The sequence below is a fragment of the Dermochelys coriacea genome, chromosome 20 (genome assembly GCF_009764565.3).
Source record: "Dermochelys coriacea isolate rDerCor1 chromosome 20, rDerCor1.pri.v4, whole genome shotgun sequence".
In the NCBI taxonomy this organism is placed as follows: Eukaryota; Metazoa; Chordata; order Testudines; family Dermochelyidae; genus Dermochelys; species Dermochelys coriacea.
In genome coordinates, this window is record NC_050087.2 from 1731887 (window position 1) to 1744082 (window position 12196).

General features: G+C 53.5%; 2 protein-coding genes across 7 annotated transcripts in view; both read left to right on the top strand.

Moving 5' to 3' along the window:
* The first annotated feature begins 356 nt into the window (after positions 1 to 356).
* On the top strand, positions 357 to 2895 carry DNAJC22 (DnaJ heat shock protein family (Hsp40) member C22). Of its 2 annotated transcripts, none has more exons than XM_038379395.2 (3): positions 357 to 390; positions 872 to 1824; positions 2523 to 2895. In XM_038379395.2, exons 2-3 carry the CDS (start codon positions 985 to 987, stop codon positions 2700 to 2702), a joined length of 1020 nt encoding a protein of 339 aa, XP_038235323.1. In that variant the 5' UTR covers positions 357 to 390; positions 872 to 984; the 3' UTR covers positions 2703 to 2895. The 2 variants fall into 2 exon arrangements, with proteins under 2 accessions (XP_038235323.1, XP_043362436.1); XM_043506501.1 differs by having other exon boundaries at positions 872 to 1891; positions 2523 to 2644.
* Positions 2896 to 5365: 2470 nt separating this feature from the next.
* Positions 5366 to 12196, top strand: part of SPATS2 (spermatogenesis associated serine rich 2) — a 49892-nt gene continuing 43061 nt past the window's right edge. The window contains exon 1 of one of the 5 annotated variants that reach the window (XM_038378971.2): positions 5366 to 5491. The gene's annotated coding sequence lies outside the window, so the exon portion shown is untranslated. Of the gene's footprint in view, positions 5587 to 12196 lie in introns of all 5 variants that reach the window. The other 4 variants (XM_043506482.1, XM_043506486.1, XM_043506485.1 and 1 more) reach the window with 4 other exon arrangements.

A 12196-nucleotide genomic window follows, 5' to 3' on the forward strand; every position in this document is an offset into this window, starting at 1 on the left:
AAGCAGGGGCAGGAGGGACATGCTGGCCCCACAGGTCAGGCCCTGGGGCAGGGCTGTAGTGGATCTGGCGCCTAGCGGAGGAGTGAGAGTCTGGAGTCTTTCCACCAGTCATTTCCAGGGGGTCACATTGTTGCCCTCTCTTCCCCCAAGGGAGCCCCCCCAGGGCAGCAGAGGCTGCTGGGAAGGCCGGTGCCCTTTGACCAGTGGGTGTTAGGTGCAAGCAGAATCCAGCTCTTGCCAAGCCCCACTGACTCAGCGCCCGGACTCACAGGATGTGGGCAAAGTCTAACCCGGTGTGGAGAGCTGGGGAGCAAAGTCCTGGTGGCCCAGCCCCCTCCCTGCCCCACAGCCTGCTTCCGGGGGCCCCTAGCTGAGTGTACGTGCAGAGAGGTATGTGAGCTGAGGTGCAGGGCAGCTCTGGGATGGGGCCGGGGGTTGTTGGTGGGGTGGATTCTGCTCACTGTCCCTGTTCTCCGGGTGCCCCCGTCCCAGCTCACTCTGGCCCTGGCTCCCAAGCAGTGGGGGACACTGAGGCATCTCCAAGCCCCTGCCGGCCCCAGTCCCGGGCGGGATGAGGGCTCCCAGGGCCGGGGGCACCTGGGGTGGAGAAGGACCTGGTCTGGTGACTACGAATGCTGGGGCACTGAGCACACCTGGCTGGGGAGCAGGGGGCATCTCTAGTTACTGTGCTGGGGGGAAAGGGGGCAGCCTGGGCCAGGTGTCCGGCTAGGGAGGAAGGCAAGGGCCGTTCTGCCCTAGACCTGTCTCCCCTCTCTGCACAGGCATAGGGGTCAGCTGTGCAACATGGGAGGAGGGATTTTTGCCCCCATCCCCTATGCCGCCCAATGATCCGTTCCACCCCCTCCTTTAGGGTGACAGGACACCTGCAGTACCCCCAGCAGCCAGCAGGGGGCATCACAGCGGGATGATGTCCCACCCCCCCAGTCTGGCATTGGAGCCCATGTGAGCCAACCCCCCACAACGATGGCCAAGCGGCTCCTGGTGACCTACGCCCTGTGGGCGCTGGGGGGCCCCGTTGGGCTGCACCACGTCTACCTGGGCCGGGACAGCCACGCCCTGCTGTGGATGCTGACCCTGGGGGGCTTCGGGGTGGGCTGGCTCTGGGAGTTTTGGCAGCTCCCCGGCTGGGTGGCACACGCCAATGACACCCGGGAGCCACAGCCCTGTGGCCCGGAGCCCCCGGCCCTCAGCCCCATGCGCTTCTTCAGCCAGGTCCTGGTGGGGATTTACTTCGGACTCGTGGCACTCATCGGCCTCTCCTCCCTGGCTGGCTTCTACCTGCTGGCCCTGCCACTGGCCGTGGGCCTGGGGGTGCATGTGGTGTCCAGTGTGGGCAACCAGACCTCGGATCTCAAGAGCACTTTGGTGGCGGCCTTCCTCACCTCCCCTGTCTTCTATGGCCGCGCCCTGGCCATCCTGCCCATCAGCCTGATGGCCAGTGTGACCGCCCAGCAGTGCCGGCGCTACAAGCCCTGCCGGGGCACCAGCAAGACAATGCGCGCCCGGCTGTACCACCTGGGCCTGGCCTACCTGGCCTTTACCACCCCGCTGGCCTACTGCACCTTCTGCAACACAGCTGCCACCGCCCGCTACGTAGCTGATGCCATTGGCACCGTCTTGGATTGGCTCAATTTCTTCCCGACCCTGGGCAGCTTCCTGGAGCAGCTCCTCCTCCTGCCCTACCGTGCCTGGAGGCTGCTGACGGAGGATGCAGGCTTCTGGGCCGGCTCCTTCCAGGAGTGGGAGAAGGTCTATGAGTTTGTGCAGAGCTTCCAGAGTGAACGGCAGCAGCTGGCGTACAAGGTGGGGAGCTGCTGGCTCCTGGGGTGAGCAGTGGGGGTCCGCAGGGACGTTAGGTCACAGCACGAGGGTGCGGACTAGTGTTTACATGGACAAGGGAGAAGTGTAAGAGAGCGGGGTGGGGGCTAGTGGTTAGAGCAAGGGCCAGGACTCTTGGGTTCTATTGCTCTCTCTGTGCTGGGGGTTAATGGTTAGAGCAGCGGGGAAAGCGGGGGCCAGGGCTCTTGGATCCATCCCCAGCTCTGTTTGGGAGGGAAACCAGCGGGACCTGATGGGGCAGGGGCTTCCACTCTGGTTTGCACAGAGCAGGTGCAGGTGGGAGTCGTTCAACGCCCATGTTCCAGGGGGAGCAAATGCACGTGAACGGAAGCACGTGGCTTCCGGAACCTTCGGGGCCACGTTGAGCACTAGCGCCCCCTAGAGGCTGTGCTGCTCCCAGCGGGCTCACGTGACCGCCTCCTGCAGGGGAGCTCCTGCACTGTCTAGCTCTGTGCCTGGCCTGGGAGTCTGAGCCTGCACTGCCCAGCCTTTGCCATGGCCCAATCTCCAGGCGGGCTGCAGTTCCTGGGTCTCCAGTGTCTCCAGTCTGGATCCAGCTCCCCTCCCAATCCCCTAAGGGGAAGACCCCAGAGTTCAGAGACCTGCTACATCCCTCCCCCGCTGCGAGTCCAATGGGGTCATTTCTCCTTGCAACCCCTCAGGTCTTGGGCCTCCGGGATGGTGCCCCCGTGGAGGAGATTCACAAGAGTTACCGGGACCTGGTGAAGCTTTGGCATCCAGATCACAACCGCCACCGGGCGGAGGAGGCCGAGAGACGGTTCATCGAGGTGCAGGCGGCCTACGAGAGCCTCGTGCAGCCGAGGAAAGCCAAACCCGCATGACGGGCAGCAGGCCTGGTGGGGGAGGCCCAGCTGCTGCGCCCCTCCCACGGCTTTGCAATAGAGTCTTTGAGAATGTGTCTGCTTTCCTCCCACCCCCCAGCACTGCTCTGGGAAGGGCATGAGAACCAGGAAGTGAAACTGACCAGGCTAGCTTTGCGCTCACAAGCAGAGTGAAATGCAAAACAGGGAGCCAGGTGCAAAGGAAAAGGGCCCGACTGAGTGACAGTAACCTCAGAGGTTCCTTTCAATCCTGCGGCAGGGATGGACAGGGCACCGGGCTTGCACATTGCACAGGGCAGCAAGAGAGAGGCTTTTGTAGTGTGTGCTTTCCCCCTCCCCATTCCTGAGCGGGGGCGGGGGGAAGGCAGGTGGCTCGCTGGATGGCAACTCATTGCCTATGAGAAGGGGACGGGCCATCAGCCCTCCTGGGTGCAGTTCCTATTTCTGCTGCTGAGTCATCGTGTGACGTGGTGCCAGCCATGTCTCCTCTCTGGGTCTCAGTGAGTCCAACTGTAAAAGGGGGCTAGTTCCTGCTCCCCAGGTGGGGTTCGAGGTGACTGGTTTCAAAATGCTTTGAGATCCAGAGATGGAAGGTGGCCGACATGGGCATGGGCTCATCAGAAACCGGGGATGGGGGGCAAATTATCAGAAGGGCTTCAGTGAAATGGCCAAAAGTGCTCAGCACCCTGTCGCTCCCCTTGAGAACAAAGGACTGTGTTGGGCCCAGGGTGTGTAATAAAGCAGGGTTTTTTCTTTGTAATTTTTGAGGGCTGTCGCTTAGTCTCATGGCTGGAGCACTGGCATGGCAGCCAGGAACATGGGTTCTAGTCCTTGCTCTGCCACTGAACTTCTTGGGCAAGTCACTTGATTCCTGTTTCCCTTCCCACTCTGTGTCTGTCCTGTCTGTTTAGACTGCAGGCTCTTCAGGGCAGGGACTGATAATGCTGGGTTTGGCTGCCGACAACCCCTCCCTGCTGAGCTACAGCATTCTCAGGGCCAGCCTGACAGCTCGCATGTAGGGAATGGAGTTGCATCAGCAATGTTTTATAACTGACCAGGCAAACACACACCTGGTTTTGATTTGCCACCCACTCCTGGGCCCTTCTGAACTGTTCCAACAGGCCAGGGTCCATGTGCAGCCGGGGCCAACGAGTGGCTCCCACACACGACTGGGGCCAAAGACCGACAAAGCCATGCGTCTCAAACTTGGTGGTGGCCTGGGGGCTCTGCACTTCGCTGCCCCAAGCTCCACAGCCGATAAGAAGGGTGGGGACTGTCTTTTACCCTGTCCTTGGACAGCACTGGGCTCTGCTCTGGGCCTGCTGGCCGCTTGTCCTACAAAGAAACTGCACCACCAGGCACTTTGGGTTGAATGTGGAAAGGGTACATTGATATTTGACGGCATTGTGATGCCCTGGGTGCCCAGTAGGTGTCGGTATCAGGCTGCAGGTGGAAAGAGGAGAATCAAAAATAAAGGAAATAAAGCCCGAAGCTAGGCTGAGGCCACTCCACGAAATAAGAAGACAGGTCCCGAGCGGAGAGCGCAGGTGAAGCGCGGAGAAGGGAGGAGCATGGGCTTGGGGTGGCCTGTGTTGTGATGTGTCAAGGGCAGAGATTACAAAGGCTAGGCTGGGTCAGACCTTCTGGGAAGGGCTGGTGGGGTCCAGGGGATGGGGCCTTTGGCTGCTGGGTCACTCGTTCCCATCCAGCCCAGGACAGGAAGGACCTGCTGTTCTCCAGATCCAACAGTGTCGAGGAGGGCAGTGGTGGGGCCCTGGGGGTGGAAAGTATGGGCAGAACGTGACGCTGGGGATGCTACTTGGGACGTGGGACCCTGGCGTTGACAGAACAGAGACTCCGGAGCCAAAGCTGCCAGGCTGGGACCTGGGTGGGGACCAGGCTCTCTGCATGGGACATGGAGAAGGGTGGCCAGCAACCCCAGAGCCAAGGATCCCCTTGGGAGTAGGCCCCATGCATGGAACAGGCTGGGACCCTGGAGGTGGGGAAACAGTGACCCCAGGGCCCCCCAGAGCCCAGGGCCCCGCTGGACCAATGACCCCAGAGCCTAGGGGCACGCAGTATAGTGACCCCAGAACCCCCTGGACAATGACCCCAGAGCCCAGGCAGGGCCCCCCTGGACTAGTGACCCTAGAGCCCCTGGACCAGTGGCCCCCTTGAGGCCGGGCCCCCCCCCACTGGCTCCCCACCAGGCTCCAGCCTTGGCACATCAGTGTTGAGGCCCGCTCCCAGTTTCGGCACTTTCCGGAACAAGCTCGGCTCTTTCCGCCAGGTCCGCGGCAGCAGCTTCGGCAATTTCCGGCTCCGCTCGGCTCCCCCGCCCTGCGCTGCCTTCGGCGTGAGCAGGCGAGAAAAGGGGGTGGAGCCAAGTATCTCCTGAACGCTGTTGGATTGGTCCTCGACCGCCTCTAGCCACGCCCTTCCCCTGGGGCGTCATCGCTACCCGCATTGGCTCGAGCGCTCTGCTCGCCCATTGGCTGCGGCGCGTAGGAGGCTCTGCGAGAGAGCCTCTCCTTGTCCTATTGGCCGGTGGGACTTGGATCGGCCCCTCGCCGCTCCTTATTGGCCGACGGGGCTCGGTGTCCCGTGTCGCCATTGGTTGGCCTCGCTGTCCGTGTCCCGGGTTTCCGTCTCTAGCGCTCGCCATTGGCTGGGTGGCTCCTGAGCCCTTTTCCCGTTGGTTGGTTGGGTTCGATGGCTCGTGCTGGGCTCGGTGCGGGCTCCCGCCCCCCCCTTTCCCCGGTGCCTGGCAGCGGCGGCCTGAGGAGACGGTGAGGGGGGCGGTCGTGGCGGCGGCGTCTGGCTCCCGGCGCGCGGCCAGGGCCCGGCGGGGGCTGAGGGGAGCAGCCGGGCCCGGGGGACGCGGGTGAGTGCGGGGGGGCGGAAGGAGGAGCAGTGAGGCAGATACAGGAGTTGGAGGGGGGTGGAGCAGGGCAGGGGGCAATAAGGAGTAAGGGCTGGGGGCCCAGGCGGTGGGCATAGGGGTTTGGGGGATTTTAAGGGGGCAGGGGGCTGATGGAGGAGGGGGCGATGGGACTGGGGCTGGAGGGAAGCAGTGCGGGGGGGTCTGGGAGGGTGAAAGGAGAGGGGATGAGAGGGGGCTGGGGGAGCAGTGCGGGGGATGGGGTGGGGGAATGGGAAGGGCTGGGGGGGAGTGGTGGGGGGTCTGGGAGGGTGAAAGGAGAGGGGATGAGAGGGGGCTGGGGGAGCAGTGCGGGGGATGGGGTGGGGGGATGGGAAGGGGCTTGGGGGGAGCGGTGGGGGGGTCTGGGAGGGTGAAAGGAGAGGGGATGAGAGGGGGCTGGGGGGAGCAGGGTGGGGGGGATGGGAAGGGGCTTGGGGGGGAGCGGTGGGAGGGTCTGGGAGGGTGAAAGGAGAGGGAATGAGAGGGGGCTGGGGGAGCAGTGCGGGGGACAGGATGGGGGGATGAGAGGGGGCTGGGGGGAGCAGTGCGGGGGATGGGGTGGGGGAATGGGAAGGGGCTTGGGGGGAGCGGTGGGGGGTCTGGGAGGGTGAAATGAGAGGGGATGAGAGGGGGCTGGGGGGAGCAGTGCGGGGGACAGGGTGGGGGGGATGGGAAGGGGCTTGGGGGGGAGCGGTGGGGGGGTCTGGGAGGGTGAAAGGAGAGGGAATGAGATGGGGCTGGGGGAGCAGTGCGGGGGACAGGGTGGGGGGGTGGGAAGGGGCTGGGGGGGAGCGGTGGGGGGTCTGGGAGGGTGAAAGGAGAGGGAATGAGAGGGGGCTGGAGGGGAGCAGTGCGGGGGGGCTGGGAGGGTGAAAGGAGAGTGGATGGTGGGGAGGGATGGGAGGGGGCTGGGGGGAGCAGTGCTGGGGGTGGTCTGGGAGGGTGAAAGGAGAGTGGATGGTGGAGGGGGCTGGGGGAGCAGTGCTGGGGGTGGTCTGGGAGGGTGAAAGGAGAGGGAATGAGAGGGGGCTGGGGGGAGCAGTGCGGGGGGGCTGGGAGGGTGAAAGGAGAGTGGATGGTGGGGAGGGATGGGAGGGGGCTGGGGGGAGCAGTGCTGGGGGTGGTCTGGGAGGGTGAAAGGAGAGTGGATGGTGGAGGGGGCTGGGGGAGCAGTGCTGGGGGTGGTCTGGGAGGGTGAAAGGAGAGGGAATGAGAGGGGGCTGGGGGGAGCAGTGCGGGGGGGTCTGGGAGGGTGAAAGGAGAGGGGGCGATGGGAGTGGGGCTGGGGGAGAGCAGGTGGAGCAGAGCGGGGGCCGGGTCTGGGAGGCTGGTGATAGAACAGCAAGAAGAGGTGGGGGACATGGAGGACAGCAGAGCGAGGAGCTGGGGAGAATGGCTGAACGGGGTTATGAGGGAGATGTACAATAGCAGGTGGGCGAACATCAAAGGGGAGACTAAGGTCACTGGTGTTAACTGTTCAAGTGGGAAAGAACTCCTGAGGGCATTAATAGGTGTGATTTATACTGCACACCGTGCACATCCACAGCCAAGTGTCCTGCTGCTCTCACCATCTTCCCCTTACTCTCTGTGTCTGTATATTACACCCACTTGTTATATTCTAGTCTTTAAGCTCTTTGGGGGTAGTAATGGTGTCTTGTGTTTATATGACAACCACTTCATTGGGGGCCTGATCTCCATTGGAGCCTGCAGGCGTTACTATTGTACAAATAACAAATGATGACTGGGAATGAGGCAGCAGGAATATGTCTGATGAAAGGCAGGTAACACTGCGAGGAGAAAAATGGGCCAGATGGTGCTTGGAAACAGCAGGTTTTTGGCATGGTTTCCCTGACTATTCAAACATTTAACATGTAACATTTAATAAAGAATCTGTTGGGCAGCTGTGTGTGTGTGTGTGTGTGTGGAAATATTTTACAGGCTGGTTCAGTAACTTTTAGCACTGACTGTAAAACATTTTGGTTTTGATTGAAAACTTCAACAAAATCAAAATGTTTTTGTTTTGTCTAAATTTACAGCTTAAAAAATGAAGTTTCCAGTTTTCTAATGAAAAGTAATTTAGTCAGAAAACAGCTCTTTTTTCCAATAAAATTTTTTTTTCAAGGAACTCATACTTTCCATTAACATTTTTGTTTAGTCAAAAATTCAATTTTGATGGAAAACGTATGACACAGTCCACATAGCAGTAATACACATCGGTCAGCTAATTTGCTCTGCATCACAAATGTACAGGAGTAGTGGTGGTTGCTGGTGCCACTGTAGTTAAGGGTTTGCCAGCATATACCTCTGTTTTGAGGGAGAGTTGACTTGCATGGTGAACTGTAGATTACTTTTCAAGTGACTTTCAATTATTTTATGATTTTCCTGAACAACTGCAGTATAGTCCCTAAGCGAAAGGGGCTGATTAGATTCAAGACAAAGGAAGAGGTGACCTGCAAAGAGTGAGGATAGAGACTTGTGTTTTATAAACTCTTTATTAATACAAAGAAGGTGTGAGGTTTTAAAAAATCTGCTTGTTTTTAAGTTTAAAATATCAAGTCCTGTTTATTGGATGACTCGTTGATAGACTTGGACCACTCAAACTGACATCACAGGAGCCACGAGAGTGAAAGTTGAGCAACTGAGAGAAAGGAACTTTCAGTGGGACTTCTTAAAATTCATCATTTGTTTGTTGTTAACCCCTATTTAATTTAGGAGATCTTAAAGATTCAGCACCTTTGCCCCTTCACTTAAGGTAGGAGATCTAACAGCATATATTTTCTGAGACTTCCAGTAAGTCCTCTTCGGATGTCTTCCATGAACTTTTTTCTTTTGATGCTATCTGAACTTTTAAAAAGAAATCTTTTACAGATTATGTTGAAAGAAAAGCCAAAAAGACACCCCCTCATTTAAAAAAAAATTCCTTCTATAGGTCACAGTCGAACAAAAATCTTATTTTTGTCTTTCAAAACCCAGAAAGCTATTTGAAAGTAATCATGGTGGTTTAACAAGAAACAAAAGAGAGAAACTTGTGCGTGTATCTATATGAACAAGCTGCATCTAAAGAGCAAACAGCTCATATCCATTATTACTTCTTGCGGGACAGTCTTGAAGCTTATTTAATGTTTGCAGAGTGCTTTGAGATCTCTAATGGAAGGTTTTATAGAATGAAGAGTTAAGAAATGTTTGCAATAGGGAAGTAAGAATTTTGATAAAGTGATGGTGGTGGCAGTGCACTTAGACATGGCCTGGAACACGTGACAGGCTATTCACAAAGCTACAGTCCAAAGTATGCCGTAAAGCTTCACAGCTGGTTGTAAGAGACACTAAAATACCATCAGGACAAGAATATCTATCTCTTTCCTTCCTTACATTTTCTACCAGGGATCTGGAGACAGAGACTTCTGCAGGTCTCTGCTCCCTTTACTCAACTCCTCATCTGTTCTTGTCTGCTCTTCTCACATGAGTATGCAATGTCTTTGTGTCTCCTGATTTGGCCATCAGATCAGGCCCATCCAGAATGGCTGCTGGTGCATGAGAGGTTCTCTTTCTGTACAGGGCCTGTTTACACTGGCTGTGCGCACACATACCTCCCTCAGGACCAAAGAGCTTTGAACGAAACAGTTGAAGACCAGAGTAATACTCAGCACTTTATACTGATACAAACACTTTGCACCAGATGTGAATTATCCCCACGTTACAGTAGGCGCATGGAAGTGAAGTGACTTTCCCAAGGCCACATAGCACGTTGGGGATTAGAATTTGGGAGTTCTTCCTTCCAGTTCTGTGACTAGTCACTAGACTACAGCAATTTTTTTTAAATATTGAAAGTCTTATAAGAACAATCCTACATTGGATGGTATCCATTCACTATACAGTTGTGTAAAACATGGTATAATCTGGCATTAATTAATACAGTCCACTGGTGGGTGGTGATTTGAAATTTGTGGAAAAGTAAAAAGGTTGTCTTTTTTGCTTTTTACCTTTGTATACTGCATCTACATGTGCAAATATGTTGTGTGTTTGTGCAACAAATAATCAGTGTGGTCTGAGCAGTGTTTGCATTTTCACTTCTCTAAGGTGCAAGACCACATAAAACTAGATTGTAAGAGATATGTATGTTCTGGAATATCTAATGCTTAGCTTGTGCTCTTCATAATGCTTTCATGGAAAGAACACTACAGGTGTGGATTTAAGGAGACCATAGAGAGCGACACCTCTGTATTTAAATATTCAGTTCATTCTTGTACAAAATAATTAACTGGTTAGAGCAAGATATGTTCAATATGGAAAAATCCTGAATAAAGTTTGAATGGGATAGTAGGAAATTCATGTTTGTAAGGAGTAAAAAGATTTTTTTTTTTTTTTTTTTTTTTTTTAACAAAATGATTTTGCTATCCTCTCCTAGAAACATCAAAGGATTAGTCTGGGGCAGGGGGGAAAAAAGGCTGCTTTATGCAAACAGCGATTCCCGTGGGGCCATTGGTATTGGAGACACTTTCAGACCTGTGCTCAGAAAACCAAGGAGGCCAGAGTGCATAAAAATTCCCCTCTACCTCTCCCGTCGTCCTCGTGTCAAGTTGTTAATAGCACTGTGGATTAAATGCGCCTTTTTTCTCTGATAAGCTTCTGGAATCTGATTGTATAGATTCAAAAATCAGTTCCTGTCATGCTTTTCTGATAGCTTTTACCACTGTATGGCATGTTCATGGGTGCTGAAACTGGGCGTGCTGCCACACCCTTGGTTTGAAGCGGTTTCCATCATATGTAGGGTTTACAGCTTAGTTCAGTGGCTCTCAGTATCTCCATTATAAAAATTGTTCCGGCATCCCTGGGCATATTCTGTTCCCTCTTCTGACAGAAGATACCAAAGCCAACCTGGTATTATCAAAACATTGAGCACGTTCAGTTTAGTGTGTGATGGTGTTATACCAATAAAATAAAAAACAGCAGGATCTTATTAAAGGGGAAAAGGCAAATGCCACATTTATTGTGAATACAGAAAGAATCATAGTAAGCAGTTTGTTATAGCTATAACATTCCATTCAATTTCGTATTTATTCACACATTCATTTATACACACACACACACACACACAGGTTCTGCAAGGTTGTTCTCATAGTTACCAGCCTTAGAGTTGCTCATGCCAAGCCACTGGTCAGGTGGCCTGGACATGAGGAGGGAGCAGGGCCTTGTCAGATGCTCATCTGACGCTCCTGGAAGTTGGTTTGCAGAATCAGTCCCCAAAGTTCTCATTTTCTAGAGTCCATTTTTATAGGAATTTCTTCCTATGCCAGTCTGTGGGAATTGCTTCATCATGCTGTTGCTGAATCAATCAGCAGATGGCACATTCCTGACGGCTCCGTGCTGCCAGATGTTCTCTTGTTCTTTGGTTCTCCCATCCTTGAGGCTGTTGGGTGGATTCCAGTCTGCCCCTCGGGGGTCCTCTGGTTACTTCCACTTGACCTCACTGATCATTCAGTTATTATCCACACCAAGCATCCAGTCACATACATCCTCTATCTCTATTTTAATCACAATTGTTAACAAAGCGAGATGAATACAACAAAAGGGCGGGGAGTCTCTGGGTGCTTTGAGTCTCTCTCTGTGAGTAGTTGTTACAAAGAATTGCTTTGAGAACAGACTCCATCTTAGAATGTACTAATACAATTAGCAGCTTGCAAGTTTGACACAGAGAGGGAGAGAAACAGTATCAAAAACCAAGAGACACCTTAATTAGTAATACCCTGGAATTTAAACTATGGGGAGTCAAACTCATTTGTAAAAAGAAAAGGAGTACTTGTGGCACCTTAGAGACTAACAAATTAATTAGTCTCTAAGGTGCCACAAGTACTCCTTTTCTTTTTGCGAATACAGATTAACACAGCTGCTACTCTGAAACTCATTTGTGATTTTAATACAGAACTTCTTTAATATGATCCAACAATGGGGGCCATCTGGGCTCACTAGCCTGTGAACCAGGTTTAAATCTCTTCTGGAGCAGAAAAGCTAAGTCTTCGAAAAGGAGTGATGGAGGCCTGTGTCAAGCTTTAATGATGCTGGCAATTGGAATTCTATGGCTTTTTTGGCTTTTGCTTAAAGAGGAAGTGTCAGAGATCCAATGCAGGCCAACGAATAAAGTGATGCTCTCAGCTGGGAGGCAGGGTTTTTTGTGGGGACACAGCAAAAAAGAAAACTTTTTAAGGTTTTTTTTAAAAGTATTCTTAATTATTCTCGGTATTCCTACCACCTAGCAGGTATATGAAACCTGTTACTGCTCTAAGTATTCTTTGTGGTAAGACAAAATACGATACTTTGCATTCCTAGGTTAATTTGGGGGCACTTTTAGCACATGGTACTTAACTGATCTTTAATCCAGTGTCCATGTGTATGTGTTACAAAGACAGGGTGCATAATATTTTGGATAAACATCTTTGTGTTTTGGGTCCTCCGCTGATTGTAATCACCCTGGTATCTTGGAAATAGTTTCTTTTTGTGAATGATTATAAATTACAAATTCAAAGATTTATTCTAGTGAAATGGTATTGTGTGTAGAATCACAAAGACTTCCATG